The 23,472-nt window shown below is 41.1% G+C and overlaps 1 protein-coding gene across 1 annotated transcript in view; it reads left to right on the forward strand.

Moving 5' to 3' along the window:
- The first annotated feature begins 2,961 nt into the window (after window positions 1-2,961).
- LAMA1 (laminin subunit alpha 1) overlaps window positions 2,962-23,472 on the forward strand; it is a 100,103-nt gene continuing 79,592 nt past the window's right edge. The window contains exons 1-2 of the mRNA XM_064705881.1: window positions 2,962-3,051; window positions 23,024-23,194. Coding sequence (XP_064561951.1) covers window positions 2,967-3,051; window positions 23,024-23,194 — 256 coding nt within the window. The 5' untranslated portion in view covers window positions 2,962-2,966. The remainder of the gene's footprint in view (window positions 3,052-23,023; window positions 23,195-23,472) is intronic.

The raw sequence follows: 23,472 nt of genomic DNA on the forward strand, positions 1-23,472 counted from the left end.
ACTTAGAGATTTTGTCTTACCTTTCAAATCTGTTTGCTTGCTTTATTTTGTCGTACATTTTAATTGGCAAGGCCAGTAAGTGTGAGGCATTCAGATATTACAGTTCCTAAAGTCTGTGCAATCTCTGTCTTTCTTTCAAGTGAAGCTGGAGCAGCAGCAATTTATTTATTTGTTTTAATATAGATGCTTCCTGTGCTATTTGAATGTGTAGTTCTACTCGCTGTGTTATGCATATGTGATACAGTGGCATTCAGAGTTTCAGTTTGTGCATGTGTTTTTTGGGGAATGTATAAACATGCACAAAAGTGCTCTAAAACACTTTCATTCTTGCATTTCTTCACTCATTCGTGGTCTTACCTGTACCACAGCATTCCATTTTCTCATTGGGTTGGTTTGTCAAAGACTAAGAAATTTCTAATCTTCTCCTTGCAACACCTGCTGCATTCACTTAGGGTAAACATGAAGTTACACTTGCTTAAGAAGCTGAGATTCCCATCTATCCTCATAATTGCTCAAAGCTCATTAGAAACCCATGCTAGGAAAAAAATTCTATTAATGGTGCCGTACCTTGCAATGAGGACCATTCTGATTGCCTGGTACTTTGTAATACCAGCAATGAACTGGGGGAAAGGAGCAATAGAAAACACTGTAATCCTCTTCTCCAAGAATGTTCATACTGAAATGAAATTTCAGAAGAATCCCTTTTCTTAGGAAATCATTATAATAGGCACTGAACAATGCTGATATCCTCCTGAAAACTAATTAGATGGCAATTTTTTTAGTTCTATACAGATGTTTAGTAAAACTATAATAATCAATTCAGATGATAAAGTCCAGAGAGGGATCTCAGTTTACATTTCATAGCTCTTGTGTAATATTCTGATGAGGATAAATACATGTAATAGTAAACTGGCATTTATCATTGCATGGTTGCAACATAGTGCTCTTCAGCTTGCTGTTACTTGAAGAAATGGTTAAACTGATCATAAAGCTGTAAACTGGCAGATTTTATGTTGCACAGATGCTCCCTCTTTCCCTTTCCTTTGTACTTGGCTTCCAACTGGTGCTTATGATCCTGCACAGAGGATTCCTTAACCTGACCTCTATGATTTTAGACCAAATGATACTTTGGCTCTTGAAATTTGTTGACTTTTCTCTCCACAGATGTTTTGCTTTGCTCCTCCTTGCCTGTCCTGAAATTTAAGAAGTTCCTGGTGTGAGCAAAGAACGGATCTGTCGGAAGGGACAGATGTGGAGTGTTATTTATTTGCAGGCTTGAAGGCCTTTGATAAGGTTTTATGGCAGAAATTTTTCATTTTATATCTCCTTGACCCATAGTTATTTCTCTTTGTCTATGTTTTGAATATAAACATTGCTATACTTTCCCAAGTATAACTCACAACTCTGAGTTACATGATAGGAAACTGCTTTTATGTAAAATATGTAACTCACTATTATTTTCCTGAGTTTCCTGATTTCCCTGACTTCCTTGATCAATCAAAAAAAAAAAAAAATCTCCAGCCAACCAAGCTGAAGTCCAAACTCTGCAAAAGAGCTGCCCACAATTTGAAAAATTGCAGCCTAACTCTGCTCATGCAACTCACACATATTTTTGTAATATGGTTTTTAATGCAATACTGCAGAGAGGAGAACAAGGTTTTCCTAAAAAATAAACAGCATTTTTTAAACAAACATACTTTTTTTTTTTCTTAAAAAAGAGGGAATTCGCATTTGAGAAATGGTATCTGTTGACTCAAATTCCCCTGCCTTAACCGATTTTTGGCATAGAGTTCTTTTCCCAGAAAAGTGTTCCCTGCTGCACCTTCCTTGAAATACTCATTAGGGAGTATTGTAGATATAAGCTCTGTGACCTGACAAATCTTAAAGCAGTAAAGCCTAATGGAGATGAACTTTCCCGGAGCACCAAATAAATGTGTCTATCTCAAGAAATCTCTACAACTTTTTTGCTATGTTTTATACTAGTTTCATGAGGTAGCTGATTATCAAAAACCTGCAAAGATTTCCTATGGGACAAAAAAGTAATCAGCCTCGTAGTTTAGCAGCTGAGAACCCATTCAATTTACAAACATGGCTGATTTGTTGTGGTTATGTGGAACAGGAGCTGGAAAAGTATCAGCTGGAAAAGTATCACGGGAACGAAGTTTCAAAGGTGGGGGTGAGAAATTTACAAGGAAAGCCTTAACAGATGTTTATTTATTTATTTATTTATTTATTTATTTATTTTTTAACACGTGAAAATATCAGCCGTATGGAAATGTTGTATGTTGAATCTCTTCCTTCTCACACTTTTACCTGGTTATCTCGCACCTTTCCCTTCCTCCTCTTCCTTGCAAAAAAATCCTCGGTTCGAGAGCTACGGCTTTGCGGAACTTTTTAGGCACGGGGCTGGGGCTCTCCGCACCCCGCGCATCACCCGCAGGATGCGGTCGGGACCGCAAGTGCCTCAGGGGCGGTTTCGCGGGGCCGGAGACGCGCGGTGCGGTGCGGGGTACCGAGGGTGTGAGCGTGTGAGGAGGGGACAGCGTGTGTGTGAGGAGGGGGCACTGAGTGTGTGTGAGGAGGGGACAGCGTGTGTGTGAGGAGGGGACAGCGTGTGTGTGAGGAGGGGACAGTGTGTGTGAGAGGAGGGGGGACTTTGTTGTGTGAGGAGGGCACAGCGTGCGTATGAGGAGGGGGGACTGTGCGTGTGAAAATCGCTTGTGTGAGTGTGTGTGAGGAGGGGTGTGTGAAGGGCCTTCTGTGAGGAGGAGTGTGTGTGTGAAGGGGGATCTGTGAGGATGGGTGTGTGTGAAGGGGTGTGTGTGAGGAGGTTTGTGTGTGAAGGGGGGTGTGCAAACGAGCCCCCGGTGGTGCGGGGCGGGGCGGGCGGGGGGCGGCGGGGGAGCTCATATAAGGCGGGCGGGCTCGGCGGGGCGGGCAGCGTCCCTCCAGCGGCGGCACCAGCGATGGGCAGCGGCGGGCGGCGGCTGCTGCTGGCACTGCTGGCGGCGACTTCGCTGCTGTGCGTGCCGGGGCAGGGCCAGCCCCGAGGTGAGCGCAGAACGGGGGTGCGGGGGTGAGCAGCTTAAGGCAGAGCAGGGCAGTGCCTGCGGGGGTCTGCAGCCGCCCGCCGCGTCCCGTGGCAGCCTTTGGCCCCCGCGGGGCTGGGGCAGCCTCGGCAGTGTCCCTGTCCCCATCCCGCCGGGCACGGCCGTGCGGGGCCGCGTTGGGCTGCGGAGGCAGCGCGCTGTGGGAGGCGGGCTGGGGTCCGGCAGTGCTGACCGCACGCTTCCCGACCGCCTCCCCCATCTCTTTTATCCCTGCTCTCTTCCCCCATCTCCACGTTTTGCAGCCGCCCTCCCCCACCTCCCTGAAGTCCTTTCTCCTCCCTCGGCGGCGGGGGCCACTCCGCCCGGCCGCCTCCGGGGCCGCCCACTCCCTTTGTGGGAGACGCTGTGGAGCGGCGGAGACCCGGGGGAGGAGGGGGTGACCCCTCCGGGCCCCGCTCCGGGCCGGGAGAGGGCTGCGACGGCCCAGGGAGCCCCCGGCGGAGCCTCTGTCCCGGCGGGAGATGGGGGCAGAGCCGGGCTCGGGCCGCTCTCCTGGGGGTCCCTCTCTGGGGAATGAGAGGAGCCGGAGCCCCGAAGGATGCCGCACGCTGTCGGTAATACAAACCATATTAAGCTCTGTTATAAGGAGCGAGAAGAGTCCCAAAGCACTTTCCGGGCAGAGGTAGCATGAAGAAGTAATGGAGACAATTTACGAAAGTTTTTTTATTGCACGTGGGCTGGCCGGTGCGTTGCGGCCGGGACACCGGAACGCTCCGCGCCGCGTTCTTACCCTGCCAATGACTTCGTCACACGCACCCTCTTTGTTCCAAGTGCCGTAACTTGGGCTGGTTGTCCTGGTGAGACCCAAGCACATCGGCTCGCTCTGCTGCTGGGCTAACAGTGATTGACTCTGCGGTGTGCTGGGTCGTGATGGGAAGCGCTGGTAGACACCGATGCTCTCACCTTCGGATTGAGTTTCCATTCCACCGCAGAATTTCTACCTATCCCTAATCCCTGCACATGAATCTACAGTCCCATTAGGTTTCTATTAAAAACAAAACAAAACTTGAATGGAAAATGGTTGGAAGGCATATGTTGTGCAGATGCATGACTTGTTTTCTTTATGGTGAAGTAGGGTGTTTGAGATGGATGTAGGGTGGGAGATTAGCATCTGGATGTTTACAGGCTGCAGTAAAAGCCAGTGTTTATTAATATAATTGTGTGTACAAAATATCCTCTAGGTAAAAAGGACGAAATCAAGCCCAAGTAAATTTCAGAGGCCATATGTCTCAGCTTGAACATAAATATGCTTTACTTTTTAATTCAGTCGTAGAAACAAATGAAATGCCAGACAAAGTGATATAAATTTTGCTTTTTAGTTTTTTTTAAGGTACCATCTTACATCAAATAACCTTAATTCAATACTAATTCCTATTTAAATATATATGATAACATGCAGTATAAAAGGTAGGAATTTTTCTGAAGCTTGTCATGTATTGGTGACAAGACTAAATACCATTTATGTTTTTTTCACTGACATTTGCAGTGATCTCACTGCAGTAATGTGCAGCTTTTATATAGCAGCCCACGGGTGCTAGAGGCATCTGGATAAAATACTTGCTTTTTATGTCAGTGATTGAAGCTACCAATAAATTTCATTGCTTCTAAGCCGCTCCTCCTGGGAATATTTAAATTCATAATTACGTTTTTCTAGTTGAAAGATCAGGTTGAGAGACCATTCCTCCTATTAGATTAAGTTGATAGAATTTTTTTTCTCAGCGTGAGAGCGCAGATCATCCGAGGAAGCTGCGAGTTTCAACCCCCCTGGTGGTGAACTGCCTTACAAAAGCCACAATTCAAGATAACTGATCCTAAAACAATGTGAAGAATGTGATGCAGATTAGAGTAGCAATGTTGCTTTTACAGAAAGTAAACAACTTAAGCTCAGAATTGTAAGCATCTTGTTGAGGTAAAAAATAGATTTTGAAGTGAGGATGGAAAGGTTTCTCAGGGCAGTTGTCAAGAGAAGTTTGGGGAAAAGCTATCTTGGCATGGCTGTGGAAAAACTCAAAGCATTTCTTGTTTTTCTGTTCAGTTTTGCTTTTGTCCTGTCAGCAAATGAAGAAACTGGGGGGGAACCACAGCTGCAAGGGTCTGTCAGAAAGTGCTGAAGTCCGTTCTAAGAAAAAGAAACACACGGTACTGAAGCCATTGCACTGAACAGCTTTGAAAGTTAATGATTGATTCTTTCAGCCTAAAGATTAATATCTACATAGCTATAAAATTTAGTTGGAATTCTAATTACAGGTGTTTTGTTAAAGTGTTCCTATCATGGTCAAAAGTCTGGTTTGCACTTTCTGTTGAGTCTTTTGTATTCACTAATGAACTCTTCATGAAGCACGTAACTCAGTGTCTAGATACAGAGGAATTATTTTATGTCAGAAGCAAAAAAGCCATTTTGGAGGCTTGTTGTAGCAGCTTTGTTCTGTTGAAATGCATTCTTTATTATACTGGAGTTTAGTGATACATGTCTTCAAAGTGGAAAGGAAAATCAGTTAATGATATTGAACACTATTTTGAACATTCTTGCTTGTATTTCATAAATTTGACTCTGCCACTACTGGTGATTTTTTTCTATAATTAAAAAAAAAAATCTTGCTACTGTAAACCTGTGGTAGTGTTAACTTGGAAGGTTGTAGTTATAGACTAAATATTTCCTCAGCTGCATCTCAGTTTGTTTGTGTAAGCTGGTGTGCTGAAGTAGCCTGCTTGGTTCCTGCCTGGGGTTTGGGGTAAGTGCTGGTGCTCAGGGAACTGAATGGCCGTGGGAAGGTGCTCCATCTGGGCAGAGATGAACTTAGGTATTTCAGATGCCTGTTGCTCTTTGGGCTTCAGACCTGCTTTGCTTCAAGGACCTGGTTTAGCAAGTGTTCTTAGGCTATGGCTAATATACAAATTATGACGTTATGCTCAGCAACCACATTTTTTGCTGAAGCATAAGTGATGTAATTTATATTGTTAGAGCACATTCCCAGGCAGTGGGAGATTTATGTTAATCTCCTGAGTTTGGGGTGGTTTGAACCCACATCTCCAAATTCTGAATAGATTGCTGTATTACCACGCTGTGACAGGTAATGCAGAGGAGGAGGAGGAGTGTGTGAAATCTCTCCAGACCTCTCTTTGGAAAGGAGCGACTGTACAGCCAAGATGGCAAGTTTCCTTCTGGAAGGACAAAAAGCTGATGCTTCAGTTGGATCATTGCAGTGCTCAAAATGTAAAGAGAAATAAGCACAGACCTCCCTCTCTTTTTTTAATTTGCCACAAGCGGCAATAACGTGTTTGACTTCAGGAGAAACTCTTTTATTGTACAGTGTCTGTTGGGATTTGTTTGTTTGCTTGTTGTTTTAGTCTTTAGTTGTTTTTTACTACGTTACTCAAGCCTGGCACCACTCATGGGTGCTGCTCACTCTTCACCACTTAGTGAAGTGATGTACTTCAGTTGTAGGAGTTACAGGATTTGACAGAAGTTTGGGGTGCTGTAGATTTGGCTGTTAGTCTGTGAACCTGGGTAGGTGGATATTGCACTCTCAGCTGCCTCACTACAACCTCATGCATTCAGAGGTGTTCTGTGCCGTGAAACAGTTTCTTCTGACACTTTTTAAAACAGAGAGGCAGACTTCCAGAATGTGCTTGGAGGAAGTTTTTTTCTGGAGTTTCAAGATGAATTGGATGTTGTATTCACAATTGCTTTCTGTATGAGATGAAAAAAGAATCTTAAGTGCTTCACCATACTTCACCAATCTTGGGTTCCTGTATGCTAGTGACTTGAATAGACCCTGTTGCCATCAGTATTAAATACCAGGTTTTTTCCCAACATCTGCAACAGAGTTAACTGTTCTAGAAAATAAGAAGGTTTCTATTCCCTGCCAAGTTTGCCTTTACTTCTAAATATTTTCCTTTAACATTTCTCCTATGTTTCCACCAATGTGAATATTGTTTCCTGATAAGAGAACACTAAAAGAAACCTCAAGTTCCTTGAGGCTTGTGGAAAACTTAAAAGCAGTGCTGTTTGCAGCTTGCAGTGTGAGGCAGGAGACCAGCGAGCTAAAAATATGACAGAAGTTTGAGGTGGAATCACTTAACATTGTGGTAAGGTAAAAACTTCTTAATTTTTGGCAAAGTTGGGTATGGTGGTATACTTGGCTTAAGTTTCCACTTTTTCCTCAGGGTTGGAAATCTCAGTTACAGTGAACCTATACATCTCTTGTTTCCTTGGGTGGGCTAAGTAGCAGGGCCCCAAGATACTTATTAGCTGTCCACACTCTTATTTAAGTTCTTAGATTGTGTGAGAAGTCTCATGTCCACCCACAAATCAACACGAGATCAAGGTGGAGCAGCATCAATAACGAACCCAGAGAAATGAACCCCTGCCAGGGCTCTCCTCTGACAGCCACTGATGTGTCATGGGAGCAGCTCTTCAGAGCTCACAGGATGGGGTGGTGGCAGCCTGCAGGAGTATGGGAGCCATCCTGGGATATACGGGAAGAACATTTTGGGATTGCACAGGACTAATTTTGGGATGAACGGAAGGGCCAAATATGCAGGGATCAAAGTGATTGAGCAAAGAGTGAGTGTGTAGGGATCCATTGTGTGTGAGATGGGGCTGGTTTGTGTGCAGGGCAGTGTGTGCCTCAATGCCTGGGGTGCAGCTGTGGGCCCCAGGGGCTCATGTGCCAGATGCCAGCACTGGGGAGGTCTTGGGTGTGGGGGAGCACAGTTACTGGATCCAGAGTCTCCAGCTTTGGGTATTTAAGAAATGCACGCTGTGGATGGGCATTGAAGAAATCCATCTCTGTGAATGAATCCATGTTTTTCCCTGGAGCAGGATGAAACCATTGGTGGTGATTGCATTTGTGCATCTGTGTGGCTGGCCACATGTATTTGAATATATCCATATATCCATTGCATTATGTGTGTGGATTTTTATGTGCCTGTTGGGAATACTTGCTCAGCTTTACTGGTAGCTGGGCCTGGGAACATAGAGCTGCAGCAGCCACCTCTCTCTTGGCCTTGGTACACCCCAGCAAAACTGTGGAAAAGCAGATGTAACGCCAGAGCTCTTGACTTTTGTTTCCTCTGAGCCCATTTGACTGTCAAAGCCTTAATGTAGTGGACTTTGTTCTATATAACACTCTAAAAAGGTCAATTTTAGATGACCTCTTGATGATGTCACCTCAACCAGAGGCCACATTGCATGTCCTCAGGAATGCTGATTTTGTGGATACCATTGTCTTCAAGTTACAAAGTTCCCTAAGTTCATGATAAGCAACACAAAAATATTTTGAAACTTTATTAAATAGAAATGAGGTTTTATCTTATTATAAGGAATATGTAGTGTAAAAAAGTAATTGATCTCAACTAGGGACAAGTTTTGCTGATTGAGACCTGACTTGTGGCTGGGGGGAGAAGAAGAAAGAACTGAGAAATGTCATTTTTTTCTGGTAGTCAGAAAGGAACATCATGGACATTCTGTGGGGAAAGTGTGCTTGGTGTTGATTAAAGCCCTAAATTTAAAATCTGCTTTGTGTTTTGTTTCCCAATTTATTTTGCAAGAAATCACTAACAAGCCATAGACCCATTTTCTTTTTTTCTTGGAGTACAAAGGTATGTGACAGAGAAAAATCCCATGAAAGCATTCTAAGTTAGATTGAAGATTAAGATAAAAAAAATATTTGTCTGTCGTAAATATTTTCCCCATTCCCTGAGGGGTTAGAAAATGCATTTCTAGAAGTTTAGGGCTATCAGTGTATGTTGATCACTTGTTGGTATTTGCATCAGTCTCAGAAAAGATCTTCAGGTGGGGTTTGTTTCTGTCCCCTACTTTTCTTTAATTTTTTCTCTTTTTTTCACTTCCTGGCCAAACAGAGGAACAGTTTGTTGCAAAAGTTTTGCAAGGAGGATTGATTAGGTCAGCTTTCAGGAGCTGTGATTTGTGAGTTGGTGTTAACCTTAGGAGCGCATCAGTCAAAATTTTTTATTTCTGCTTTTAGGTACTTAAATGATATCTGAGGCTCTGTACTCTGCCTCTGAGCTTGCAGATATGGGAAAAGCTGCTTTTCCCCTGAAAATAATTACTTTATACACATTTTTGAGTATTAAAAGCTATATACATAACAATTTTACATGAAAACGAGAAGACTTCTTTTGTAATTGCAGTAGAGATAAATAACAGTCTGAAAATAGGAAAACGTAAAATTGTAAGACTAGAAACTAACTCGCAGTATTCTAATAGCAAATATTACAGATGCCCATAATTTTAAGTTTTCTTTCTGATGTGAAACAGCAGTTCCAATTCCTAAGTAGTGCAGGGCAAAACATAGAGATAGAATGCTTTAGTTTTACCTGAAAACCTGATTTTTTTCTTTTTTTTTCCCTTCTAAGTATCTCTGGAAAATCATAACTGTTCCAGTGGCTGCGTGAGCTCAGAGAGCCATTGGAAGGGAGGTGGATTCGTGGCAGGCATTTTCACCCACTGCCCTTTCCACAAGTTCAGCTTGGCAGGCTTTGTAAAGCAGCAGCTAATGTGGGTCGATGGGCTGACAGGGTTGGTTTTTCCTTGTCATTTCTGGGCTTTTCCCACCAGGCAAAGGCCGAGAAGATCCCACTGCTGCTTTGTGTAGGCAGAGTAGATGTCAGCCTTCAGCAATAAATTCCTTCTGTTTTGTCATCTTTAAGTTGTTAGCTTTTGCTGATTTTTTTTTTTTGAACTGTCATTCGATACAGTAACAGATCTGTCAGAGACATTCCCTAACCAATTCTTTTAGATTAAAGATTCAGATTTGAAAGTTGTTTTGCAAGCATAATGTAATTCCTTTCTGTGAGCTCATTTATTGCGCTGTGGGACTCGGCCCCCATCTTGATTCCCGCATGAAAATAAAGCTTAAAAAGCTGTTTAAGAAATGGTCTTCCCAAAGTGGAAATTTGTTTTTTTCTCCTTGGCTCTGCCTGCATTTTTTATTGCTGCTTGCTCGAAAATGACCTTGAAAGTAGGCTGATGTCCACTACCTTCTTAACTGTATTTCCTTAACTTTTATTTGCTGAAAGTCTGAGAGGACAGTGCAGAATGTGTACAGGTAATTCAAAGCAACTTCTCTAGTCTTGATTTGATTCTTTGATTAGTTTTTTTGTCTTGTGGACCCGATGAAGCAAGAAGTTTTTAACAGCAAAATCCTAACTCTGCAAGTCAGCGGCGTAGGTCTCACTGACTGTAAAAAACATTGGAATCCAGTCATTGAGCATAAATGCGAATTGGAGCTGTCGTTGATGGTAACTTAGATTAGTATTGATTGCTTTTATCAGGGTTTTTGAAGGCATGACTGGAATTTTGCCATCTGTCACAAAACCCAAAGATGTGTGTAAAGAAATATTTGTGTGGGAAGGAGAGGAAAAAAGCCCAGTAGCAACTGAGACATCCAGTGCAATCTGATTGTGACTGGGTGCAGCCTTGCTGGGGAGCATTGGAGCAGGGATCCAAGTTATCCCTTATTTTTTTGTGGATGCTGGCAGAGTGATCTTTGCAGGAAGCACACAAGGTGTTGGGCAGGCTGGGTGCTGGGAGGGATGGCAGCCTGGGGAGCCTGACTGAATCTCTGATGCTCCCTACCCAGGCAGAGCTGCTGCCAGGCTGGATGGTGCCCAGCCAGCCTTCACTGGCTCCTGATCCATCCAGGGATATCTAGACAGTGAGTGAACTGGGAGAGTCTAGCACCAGCAGTAGGCTTGTTCTTCAAAAACCAGCTAACTGGATTCCACCTTCTCTGTTTCTGGCTCTTTTTTTACAGAAGTGAGAAATCCAGCTCCTGAAAGTGCTCCACTACTGATAAAACTGTGGAAGAGATTCTGCTGCATTTTCCTGTCTGGTTTTAATTCAAATGCATGAATAGCTAAAGTGTGTTATGCTGTTCTCCATGCCACACCATTCATATATTTTACTTTCCTTTGCTGTGCTGTCTTTTGTGCACAGGACAGGAAGGCAGAAAAGGCTTGTAACAGTGTGCCAATGCCTCTGAAGATTAGGCTGTTTCTACTTTATTGGCTGAGAAGGGCTAGATAACAGAAGTTTGATGTGAAGGTTCTTTGAATTGTCAAGATCTGTGGATGCTCTGGTTTAAATTAGGGTTGTGAAATATACGCTGTTGAAATTTGTAGGATTCCCTTTATTTACTTTAGCTTGTCTTCTGTGAAATGTGTGCTCAATGCCTTCTACTAGAAAACACCCTTTAAAATATGCTGTAGAGATAAAAAATTTGATGGCAAAATGAAGGATTAAATCTGCTTCATGGGCTTGGGGAGAATTGCTGTGATTTACATTACATCTATTCACAGTTCTTCATTCCTTCAGTAGCTGCAGCTGCTAATTAATGTGTTTGTTTTGTGTATCTCTTTTAATTGCCAAAGTAGTTCAATTGATAATATATTTCTTACAGTATAAAGAAAAAGATTTGTCTAGATAGAAAGCAAATCTGCGAAGTGTCTCGGTGAATTTTTTTTAAACTGTAGCTAGGTTATTTAGATATTATCAATAAGTCTCACTACAACTTGATTAGAATTTTAGAAACCACACATTTTTTTGCTAATGCAAAAATGTGAGCTTGGTATGGAAACTGTCTTTAGATGTAAACGTGAATTTTAAACTAAAAGTTGCAGGAATTAAGTAATTTCCAGACTTATCCCAATTCATCTTCCTTGAAGTTAGTTTACAGTGTGTCTGCCAATGTTCTCCAGAGCAAGTTCATTAATGCTAAAGGCTTGCAGCAAATGCACAGTCCGTCCTTGGATGACCACACTTTACTTGGGAGTGGCACACTGGGAACAGCTTAGTTTGTGCATATTTGATAACATTGTAGTGGGGATATTTCTAATTGAAGAACTGATTCTTCAAAGTGCAGTGCAGGTTTTCAGTGACATGGTGGAGGCAACCCTTGGCAGGCAATGAGAAAGAGGTGTATGTGATGGGGTGGGGAATTTACAGGTTAATTGAGTATCTTTCCACAGTGATCAGCAGTAGGATGTGACCTAAAGGCAGCAATGAAGCAAGAGGTACCAAACACAGCTGCTGGTGTACAACTGTGTTCAGTGAGTATCTTGGTGTGGGTCACAAGTTGCCATGCTGGAGTTCAGCTCCTGTCATGTGTCAGGTTGCTCAGAAACTTTGCTGTGGGTACTTGGTGGAAAGATCTGCTTGTTGCTGTGCTGCCATGCCTAATAGTGGTAATAGACACATCCAAGTTTGGGTGTTTCTGGTAGGCTGAGATTCCTGCAGGAGTGATAGGGAAAGAGGGTCAGAAGGGGATTCTTGGCGGTACAGTGGCAGGGAAGAGGTCAGGACGTCTGCCCCAAAGAGGAAAACCCTTTTTGTGTACCACAGAGTATTGACAGATGATACAATCTCTCTAAAAGTTGAGCAGCCCCCCTTATCTTTTCAGTTCTTAAGGACAATGGGAAATAAGCTGCCCACTCTGCAGCTCTACCCATGTTGCTGTGCTTCCCACAGTCATCAGCAAAAAATGTTTGGGGTGTTTCAGGCAGGATCCAACTGTGCCTCGCTATTATTTTAGCGTCACTGTAACATTGCTGAATTTTAAATTAAACTACTTGAACTCTCAGTCTGTTAGAATTTTGCTCAAAAATTGTGCTTTGGGCTGAAATGCATCATTCTTGTTTTCAGGCCAAAGGCAAAATACTTTCAGAAGACTTGATTAAAATTCCATGCGACTGGCTGAGTTCTTGAGTATTAATGGCAGTACAGAAGAGAACTTGTTAAAATATTGTTTTCTTTTTCCCCCTTGTTTTTTGGGTACTTAAAATTACACTTTTTCAGGAATTTAACCTGAGTGACACAAGTGCTTTTGAATTTCGTGGAGGTATTTACTGTAAAATAATGAAATAAGAATTCGCACGTGGTAAGAATTTGAAGCATAAAAAATGTGCAACAATTGACTCAGTATGAATTTTTTTCAATAGTTGCAGTTTGTGCCCTGTGCATTTGTTAAACTGTGTGCTTGGAGACCAGCAGATGCAAGACCAAACAAAGCATGGTGATTTGCAGTTTTACTTTGTTGCCTAGAGTAAAATGCCTAGGAAAAAAAATGTAGCAAGATATATTTTACTTTTTACAAACAGCAGAAAGCTAGCTCTGTATCATGTCGAATAGTTGGTGAATACTGAAAAAAAAAACAAATCCGAAAAAATACCCCAATAGGTTTTTCCCAATTATTCTTGAAAATTAGAGATTGCTAAATCTTGTCAGTAGAGATGGGGGAATGACCAAGCTTTGCACGTCCTTGGGGTTACACAGTTGCAAATCCTTTCAGGTCCATTCAAGCTGGAGGAAATGTGCTTCCTTCTACCCAGGAAGATCTGGCACTGATACAGGGCTGTTTATGCCCTGATAATGGTTTTGTGCTTGTTGGAATTAAAACATTTTTCTTCCACGTCTGAAAATAGGAGAGCTGGGAGTTCTGAGATGCCAAAACCTCTTGAACTTGAAATAGTTTTTGTTAATAAATGTAAAATTCAACTTAATTTAAATAGAAATTTAGCTTCATCTAACACAGCTGCAGTTTCTAACATTAGAGGAAGTGACAAATCTTTTTTTTTTTAATTAAGAAAATGAAATAAAGTTTGGGCTTATGTACAGGTAGTTAATAACAAGCTTTCACGAAGTGAAAAATACATTTCAGAGTTCCTTTGTAGTGCACCTACTTCATTTATGATCACAAGGCGATGCCAGCTGTCTCAAGGGCATTTGTAACTTTTTTAACCTTCTTAGTGTTTGCACAGGACAAAAAGCAGTAACACTTTGTTTGGTTGTGATACTGAGTCACAGTACCAAAGTGAATGGGACCTCTAAGCCTTTAAAATTTGTCTCAAGCTCAGGTCTCCCAGAATTTGCAAGTGATAAATGGAAATTTAGAATCGGAAGAGGGCTAATAGATACTTGGGTCATAAATTCCTTTTTATTATAATGAATGATAATGAATGATTTGGTGTGCAGACTGAAGCTGCACATTTATGCATGCAAATTTAATTAGGATTAAACCCAAGAGGATTTTCATTTGCTAGACAGTTGCTTCAGGTTGAAAACTGGTGATAGAAAAGAAGTTCAGGGGGAGATATTATTTAAGGAATCATATTAAGGAGGCATGAGGGAAATCTACTGTGGGTCCTACATCAGTAAGAACAAAAACGTTTCATTTTGTTGGTATTGGGGCACATCATAAGTGACAAGTGACTGAGGTCCCTGGTCTTTGACATGCCAGTCACACTGCCCGTGCTTCTGTTATGTTGCTCTAAGCTAATGCTATGTCTTAGGCAGCATATAAGTAAAACTGACAAGACACTGAAGTCTTTAATAGCTGTGGCTTGTATTTACTTCAGGTTTGAGCAAAGATTGTTCCCAACTGATGACTTCAGAAAAAAAAGCTAGTGTGCTGGTAAAGGAAAGAACAACCCCCAAACCAACAAGCACAATGATGCAGACTCCTCAACGTGTGGAAAAAGCTTTGGGTGAACAAGAAAGAACTAATTTCATGGTCTGGCAGGTTTGTTGTTCCTTGGCAGCCTGCCCATCTGTCAACTTGTGGCTCTTTTGCTTTGGTGCAAATGCTGTGACAATTTCTGGGCAGATTCTTGAACTGGCCAACAGTATATGAAAAATCAATACTTGCAAGACATGACTTGACAGAAGAAATATTGATAATAGTTTGAAAATGCATGATAGAATACTCAAAATTACTTTGCTTTCATATCAAGTTGTACTGTATGATGCTGAAAACTAGCATGAAATCTAGTTTCCTTTTATTCCACTACCCCTTAGTTTGTGCTGATCAAAATAAGCAGTAAGTTACTGTCAACATTGAAGGTATTAGAAATACCTGTGATAGTTTTTTTTATTTTTCCCCAGGAACCAATTTTTTTTTTTTTCCTCAAATCCGTGAAATCTGTGAAAGGACCAAGCCATAATACTAGGAACCACTTTAGGGCTGGGATGTAAGCTATGAAACCTATTGAATTCACCAGTGTTTTCTCTGCTCAGGCTGTCAAAGATGATGTGCACTCCTTTGGGAAACAAGGAAGCACATTTATTGGAATGTCTGGTTGGGGCTGAAAACTTGAACTTCTTCAGTTTCAAGCATCTGCATCCTCACCATGTCTTTGCAGCCTTATCCTCTCCTTAGTTTTCCAATCATTGTATATGGCATGCTTCATATACTTGGAAATTTAATTTTTTTTTTTTAGAACCCCAGTTTTCTGCCTTCCTTTGGAAAAGAAAAAGCACTTCTTTTTAACCTTGTTCAAATTCTGTTACATTGGGCCCATCAGCCTGGCTTTGTGCTGGTGCTTGGGAATTTTAAGGAAGACATGTAAGTTATGCCAGACACTTGCTCCTTAACCTTCACAAACTATATTGAGGAAACTAGTTGTGGGAGAAAAGTGCAGCTGGTGCTCATTCTTGGCTGAGCAAGCTTTTGCTTACTTTGGTTCCAGTCTGAGTTTCATGGAATTTTATTAATCTGTAGTGTTATGACTTTATTAACTTTATTAATTTGCAGCGTTGTAGTTATTTTCAATATATTTCTGAGCACACAATACTAATTAGCACATCATCTAGCCTAAGGGAGACCACAGTAGGTAAAATACTTTTGCTGTAGTACCCTGTCTGCATTATGATCCTCATTAATAATGCTGAGTGCACATAAGCAACTACAGAAAAAAAATATTTGGCAGAGAAGACTTTGCCATTTAGAAGAAGGGGCAAGGTTTCGTCCTCTGTAGCTTGTTTGTGCTCTAACAGCTTGTGGAGTTCAAACAGAATGTTTTCTGTTACATTAACTGGTGTAATGAACTTGTTTTGTTGTCCTTTTTTTCTGGGGCTCCAGTTGGATTGCTTCTGTGTGATTTGCAAAAGCTTGAGTGGATCAGAGCTGTAAAATAATCAGCAGACTCTTCTGAAAGCAAGAGGTTGAGTGTTCAGCAAATGGCTGCAAAGTAATCTGTTTTACAGATAGCCTAAACACATCCAGGGTCTGATGTGGAGTATACTCCAGCAGACCAGGATCTTTTACTTACCTTGGTGTGCAATGCAAACAGAACAGCAGTACCTGGAAAAACCACAAAACTTATTCTCATGTGTGTTAACAAAACTGTCAAGAGTTTTTCTACTCCAGCTGGTGCTGATGAGGTCTGAGGATCCAGACTGTTGGAAAAATGCAAGCTGCCAAGAACTCAGGAGGATAAGAAGTTTGGAAGATGGACTGTAGAAAGATTGAGAGGATTGTTTACCTAGTCTGGAAAAGGGTGTGTGATAACAGCTCAGGCAAACAAAAGTTGTAATCAAGATCATGACTGATGACGAATTCAGCAAAGAGGACTGAGAATTTGTAACTTTTCAAGTAATAAAGTGTCAGAATAGACTTGTCAAGGATGTTGAGGAATAGCCTCATTGGAAGCTCTTGAGAACAGACAAACTTAGTATGTTCTTACGTTAAAAGCTGATTGAATTAAACAAATGTAATCTTCACTACCTAGTATTTCTGTGGTTGACTCATTAGCTTTGCTCTACAGCATGAGAAGAAATAGAGAATGGGTTTTAGGAAAAGGTAATGCTCTGTCATGGTGGAGGTTTCTTTTAAATCTGAAGTAGTTTTATTTAAATGTTGCAAATTAAATTTTATAGATGTTCTGCTAAAAAAATCCTAAACATACTACATAGTTAAATCCTGTAAACTTAATGTTTTGCTAGCAGAAATTCTCTTCTCTATTGATCTACAGAAACAGGAGTGATCAGTTTTCAAAATAATTTCTAACTAGTGGCTTGCTACCTAAGCTTACTGTGTAAATTGTGATGAAGCTTTCAGCTTTTCAAGTGGGCTAATGCTGCAGCTAACAAACTTTAAGCAACGTCTCCACAAAGTGGATTATAAGGCAAGTTGAGTGTTAAACCCACATTTCTTGCTGACTGTAAGAACAGAGAATTAGTACCTTAATTCCTGTAGTTAGAAGTTAACAATTTCAGCCCATTTATTTTAGGGAAACCAGCCTAGATATTTGATGTGATTACAGAATAGGATTCTGATGAAAGTGTATGGAGAAGGTTAAACTAGGGATGCTTGTTAGTAAAATATAATGAGAGTAAATCTATTGAGCAGGCTAGGAATCTGAACCCAAGCCTGATAGTTCCAGGGTTTTTATTTAGTAAACTCATTTAATCCAAAACTTGAATAAAACAGAACAACTAAATTAAATCTGTGCTATTGAAAACAGTCTGAGAATGTTACCAAGAATGTGACCTCAACTTGTGTATAAGGCTATTACATGATTTATGCATTCTAATAGTGTGACATTTTATTACATTTTGTCCTTAGTCTATTTGTTTCTCCTGAAGTGCATCAAACTGTTCTGAACAACTGTGTACTCTGTGTATGTTTTCAGTGAAGGGAGAATCCATTGCTTGTGAGCAAACTTCAGCATTCCCAGCTTGTTAGGAGCTGCCGATTGCCTTTGCATTTGTAAAAAACGCAAACTTGCAAATGAGATTAGACCCCTTCAAGTATTTCTGTGTTCTCAAAAATGACACAATAAAAGCTCATTGTTACTGAACACATCAGCTCTTTATGTTTTTTAAGTCAGATCTACTTTGTTCACTTGCAAATTACTGCTTTATTACACTCAGCACAAAAAAAGCCAGAATACTTAGGGAGCAATCAGGCTGTTGGCATCGTTCAATGTCTCGATGTTGCTCACTGAAGTCTGGTTTAGTCTTCATTGTATACACTGATGAACAATCCAGAAAACTTTCTGAACTCAGGCCTTGGCTTGCTTCATATAATCTTTTGTGTTCATTTCCCATTAGTCTTCTTTGAAAAAAAACCCCAAAAACTAACAAGCACCTCCCTAATTTAGCTAGCTTTGTAGAAATATCAGACAGATCAGTGAATCTGGATTCAGGAAGAAGCTGTCTTAAACATGGCATTTCTCTAAGAGTTTTGCCATCCTTACTGTGTTGATCTGGATACCAAAATGTATTATCTTTGTGTTTCTTGAATATATTTGGTGGTGTAGTGAAGCCCCTGTAGAGTAGAACTTTCATGTACATCATTCTGTTTGTGCAACTGTTTTTAAAAGAAATTATTTTAATCAGCTATGCCTTTGCAGGGAAGATTTTTATTCTTGGGACTGTCTCCCTTCATGTACCATCTGTAAAAAGTAGTTTTACCCTGTCTGTCACATTGTGAGGATTCATACAGTTTAACATGGTCAAAAACACAGATCGTGCGTGTGTTTTGCCAAAATGCGCAAATCCACTTATCTTCTACCCAAAACCCAGTGATTAAATACTATTAATTTTCTGGTTGAACAAAATTATTAATCAGAAAATGCAATTGAGGTTTTGTTCACATATAGCTGTACAAAATGCAGCCAAGGGTCCTACATTGAGAAAACTTGAAGGAAGGGAAAACAGAATGTCTAAAAAGCCTTTGATAGATGGCACACAAAAGCACGTGATTTCCATATTTGCATTTAGTGATGAATATGTGCCATGGGCTGAGCATGAAGAGTAAGTGTAATGTTATACTGCGCTGATGCTGACATCAGCTTGTGAGGACTTCTGCATAATCAGGTTTAAAGTAATATAATTCCCAAAGAAATGTAGGCTGTATGCGTGACCATTAACTTTACAATAGAAGGATGGCTGTCCTGGCTGGAGATGTCTGTTACTTCAGCAATACCTGCATGAATTATCAGCACTGAATCTGCCCCAATAAGCTGCATGTTCCACCTGTCCCTGTTAATTTGAGGAATCCGAGTCAATAGGCATATTGAAGCACATAAAATAGAAATTACCTCATCCACCTTAAGGCTTTTTGCCTGTCTTCTTTTCCCCTGGCATTCTGCATGCTGACCTGTTCATAATTTGAAAATGTTACAACTGGCTTCATCATGAACAAGCCTTTTTCCTGAATTTTGCTGGAACACTGATGCTGTGTCCTTTACCATAAGGTCTGCCTGCTAGCTGTACATACAACAAATGCATCTACCCTCTGAATTACTTCTTGTCATGTCCTGACAGATTGAATAGTGTAGAGTGTGGATGTGACAAATTCTGCACTGTCCACATTGCAGGTCACTTTACTAGGAATGTAATTCCCTCCATTTCCTCTGAGCTTGAGGTCTTTTGTCTCTCTAGGAAAGCTCTGAATGACATAATTCTGACAATACCCACTCAGATTTTCAGTTCTCCCTTACTGAGTTTTAGTCATGCATCTGGCTAAAACCAAGTCCTTACAAATGAGAGCAACTTGTTTGAACTTCTAATGAAAATATTGTGCTTAGCTTTTGTGCTGAGCGGTAGTGAACCAATTGTTATTCTTTCTCAAGGTCAAATTAACATCTATACACTTCATTTTATGGCATTGGGGTGTGTGCGAATCTCTGGTTTGAGGCAAATGAGCATCTGAGTAGCTGGAAAATAATAAAGGAGTTCACCTCACCATGAAAAGAGCTGGCCAGCAGCCAGAAGTAAATGAGTTTAGTTTAAAAATTCTTCCAGCCTTTCTCAGGACCACCGTAGTCTCTTGCAAAATGCTGAGCAGTAATTCCCATGGTTTTGCATGGAGCACTTGCCTTCCTTTCTAGTGAGAATAATTTAATAAATCCAGTTTAATTTATCATTTGTGCTGTACTTTCGATAGAAAACCTAGAAAGTTAAATGGATGAAGGGTGTAGAGGGTAAGTGGTATGAGGAGGGACTGAGAGGGCTGGGGTTGTTTAGCCTGGAGGAAAGAAGGCTCAGGAGGGGCTTTATCACTCTCTGTAACTACCTGAAAAGGAGGGTGTTGCCAGGTGAGGTGTCAGCCTGTTCTCCCAGGTAAGAAGTAATAGGACGAAAGGACATAGCCTTAAACTGTGCCTGAGGAGAATCAGGTTTGACCTCAGGATCAGAATTTCTTCATGGGAATAGTTGTTAAACGTGGGAAATGAACTGCCCAGGGAAGTGGTGGAGTCACTGTCTCTGGAGGTACTCAAGAAATGACTCTGTGTGGCACTTGGTGCCATGGTCCTCAATGTAATCAGTTAGAGGTTAGACTTGATGGTCTCAGAGGTCCTTTCCTAAGGTCTAAATGATGCTGTGATGGCCTTAAAAATGCAAATATCATTGCTAAAGTTTCAGTTTACTGAAATATGTTACCTTCTGATGGAGTTTTATGTCAGTTATGGCTGCTTGCATTTCACACCAAGATATGATGTCACTTGTTTATCTGTAAATGGCTTATTTCAGTGACTGATTCGGTGGTTGCTCATCTTTATCATCCCTACTTACTGCTTCCTACAAGGCAGAAAAATATGTCAGCAAATATTTGGTTTTCTGATTTTTTTTTTGGGGGGGAGGGGGGTGGAGAAATGAGGGAGAAGGGAGGTTGGCAGAGCAGCATCTAAGAGCTTTTGAACTCGTAACCCTGAGTACCTGGCTCTCCTTAGTAAAAGAATAAAGAGGAACAATGTTCTTTGAAGATGCAACTTGTTTATTTGAAATTTGCCTTTTTAAAATTGCATTTGTTGCAGATGCTTATTGTTTCCTAATAAATCATCTCCAACACTATCCTTGATCTTCCCTGAAATCAGTGGCTGCATCTCTGCAGTTTGCCTTAAAATTTAATTATGGTAAAGAGATTCAGAGGTGAACATAGTCACCTAGGATCTGAAGAGATGCAGCACCTTGCAGGACAATGCTAACAACCTCTTGCTTTTCGTTTGGGTCCTGGGGCAAACCTCCAGTGCAACTCACTTGGAGTGAAGTGCTCTATTTTTATCTCTGTGGGACCCAGAAAACTCATTATGAGATAGTGTTGCTGTTCCTTTGGCACAAGTCTGTTGACTGAAGGTTGTTGGGGGTAAATTATTTCACTGTAGTAAATTGAAAGAAATGGCAGGGTTACTCTATAATGTGAGTGAAGGTCATGGGTGACCTGGGAGGTAATGGGTAGCTCTTGAAGATAGGCTGCATGAGCAGTGATTAATACTGAATAAGAAAGATTTTGTGTATCTCTCGTTGGAGAGCAGTGTTAAAAAAGGTGCCCTCTTCCACCACTGAGCATTCTTGTGGAGTAGCAAAACAGAAGCAGCATTTCTTCTTTGGCTCCAGCTTTACATCTGGAGATGCACTGCACAAATACTGCACAAGGTGAGAGAAGCCTATGCAGAAAATCTTGTACTGGCAGAAGAGCCTTACTGGAGTTGACATTAGCATGTCTTCAGCATCCTCATCTGCATCAGATTTAAGTGTATTGAGAGCAAGGCTTCTGAACTAGTCTGGATTTAACATAAATGAAGTCAGGATTCAAAATAATACAAAGCTCCATCTCCCTCCTATTAAATTTCAAGTACAGCACAATTGAAAACACACAGTTTGTTATTCATATGGTGGTGCAGAGGGTTAGAATTTAGCCAAATTTTCAATAGCTGAAGGCAAGTCTTAAATAACACTGAAACTTTTCTCCAGAATTTCTAGGATAATACAATTACTGGCCAAAGGCACTTGAAAGGAATATTGAATGTAGCCTTGCTAAATCACAGAATTGTTAGGGTTGGAAGGGACTTTTGGAGGTCATTTTGTCCAATGACACTGCCAAGTGTCCAATGACACTGTAATCCTGAGCAGATTACACAGGAACTTGTTCAGGTGGGTTTTGAACGTCTCCAGAGGAAGACTCCATAACCCCTCTGGGCAGCCTCTTCCATTGCACTGCCACCCTTGGTGTGAAGAAATTGTTCCCTATGTTGAGTTGAAGCTTCTGTTTTAGTTTATGGCCATCACTCCTTGTCCTGTTGCTGAAGAGCACTGAAAAGAACTTGGAACCCTCATCTTGGTACCCACCTTTGAGATATTTATATGTATAGACAGCTAAGGAAAGCAAAACTTCAGTATTGCAGTTTCTTTTGATGTATATTGTGTATAATGAAGTAAGAGAATTCATGCAGTTTTACTAGTGGAATAGGAATATGTTTTCACAAATATGGCTTGATTTGTGTTTTTTTCAGATTTCCTTTTAACAGAAGCCAAATGATTGTAATACCATACTATTGCAGCACAAGCAATTATTGTGGCATTTTTCATGTGCCATACCAACTCTCTAGCTTTGATTTTACCCCACTGGATTTAATGTCTAAAGATAGGACTCCTCTTTCCAAAATTGCTTCTTTTTCAGAGTTACTTATGAGTGGAAGTGGAGTATCTTTGTTACACCATAACCATGCGAGAAATAAAAGCTTTTTAGCTCATGAGGGACAGCTGGAAGCTGACTGAGAAACTGTGCTTAACTTCTGTCACATACAGTATTCTAGAAATTTTATCAGTAGCCTTCAAACCAAAGTAAAATGTTATTCCTTTTAGTAAAAGGGAGGGATTCCTGGTCTGGTAACTGTAATCTTGAAACTTAGTCTGTTGTTACGCTATTCCAGTGCACAAGAGCAAAACTCCTTGAAAGTACACTGAAGTGTTTGTATGAAGATTAATAAGTGGCAAGCAAAATATCCCTTAGACTTTACAGAGACTGCAGAAGAAGTCTATAGCAAAGGTCTAAAGTTCAGTCCTTAAATCTTTTGAGTCTGGAGTGTCCTGTTCAGGCCAGTGGGGCTGCTGCTGCAAAGAGCTTGTGTAAAATGCTGATTTCCACACCAGCTGTGTGTGCTCTATACACCCTCTTTGATTCTGGCAGTGGGCAGTTGTCCCCCAGGGTTTGATCAATTCACTGTGTAAGGGAAGGTTTAGTATCTGAGAGAGTTGGTTTGCAAACTCTTGTGTTCCTCAGCATAAAGCATCCAAATGTGGAGTGAAATAACAGGGATACTGCTATCAGGGTGCCAACTTTTCATGCCTTACAATGTGGCTGATAAATATTATTTCTTTCAAGGCCTGTTTCCTGCCATTTTGAACCTGGCCAGCAATGCTCACATCTCCACCAATGCCACCTGTGGAGAGAAGGGACCGGAGATGTTCTGCAAGCTGGTGGAGCACGTCCCCGGACGGCCCCTGCGCAACGCCCAGTGCCGCGTCTGTGACAGCCACAGTGCCAATCCCAAAGGCAAGCTTCACATGTTTTGGATCTTGTTTGTTTCATGAGTTTGTGTCATTTTTTAACTCTTCCCCTTGAATTTAGAGTGTATTGGAGTCAAATATGTTTTGGTTTTAGTCTGTCTACTATGTGAGTGCAATTACCTTGGAGCAAAAGGCTGACAAAGTGTGAGCACTGTGTATCACCAATGAGCACTGCAAGATCCAGTGACAATCTTTTTGCCTGAGGGCAGATTTCAGCTTTTACTTCTTTATGACAGGAAAAGATTGTTCTCCGTGTGAAACAAA

Source organism: Zonotrichia leucophrys, chromosome 2, assembly GCF_028769735.1.
Source record: "Zonotrichia leucophrys gambelii isolate GWCS_2022_RI chromosome 2, RI_Zleu_2.0, whole genome shotgun sequence".
Lineage (NCBI taxonomy): Eukaryota > Metazoa > Chordata > Aves > Passeriformes > Passerellidae > Zonotrichia > Zonotrichia leucophrys.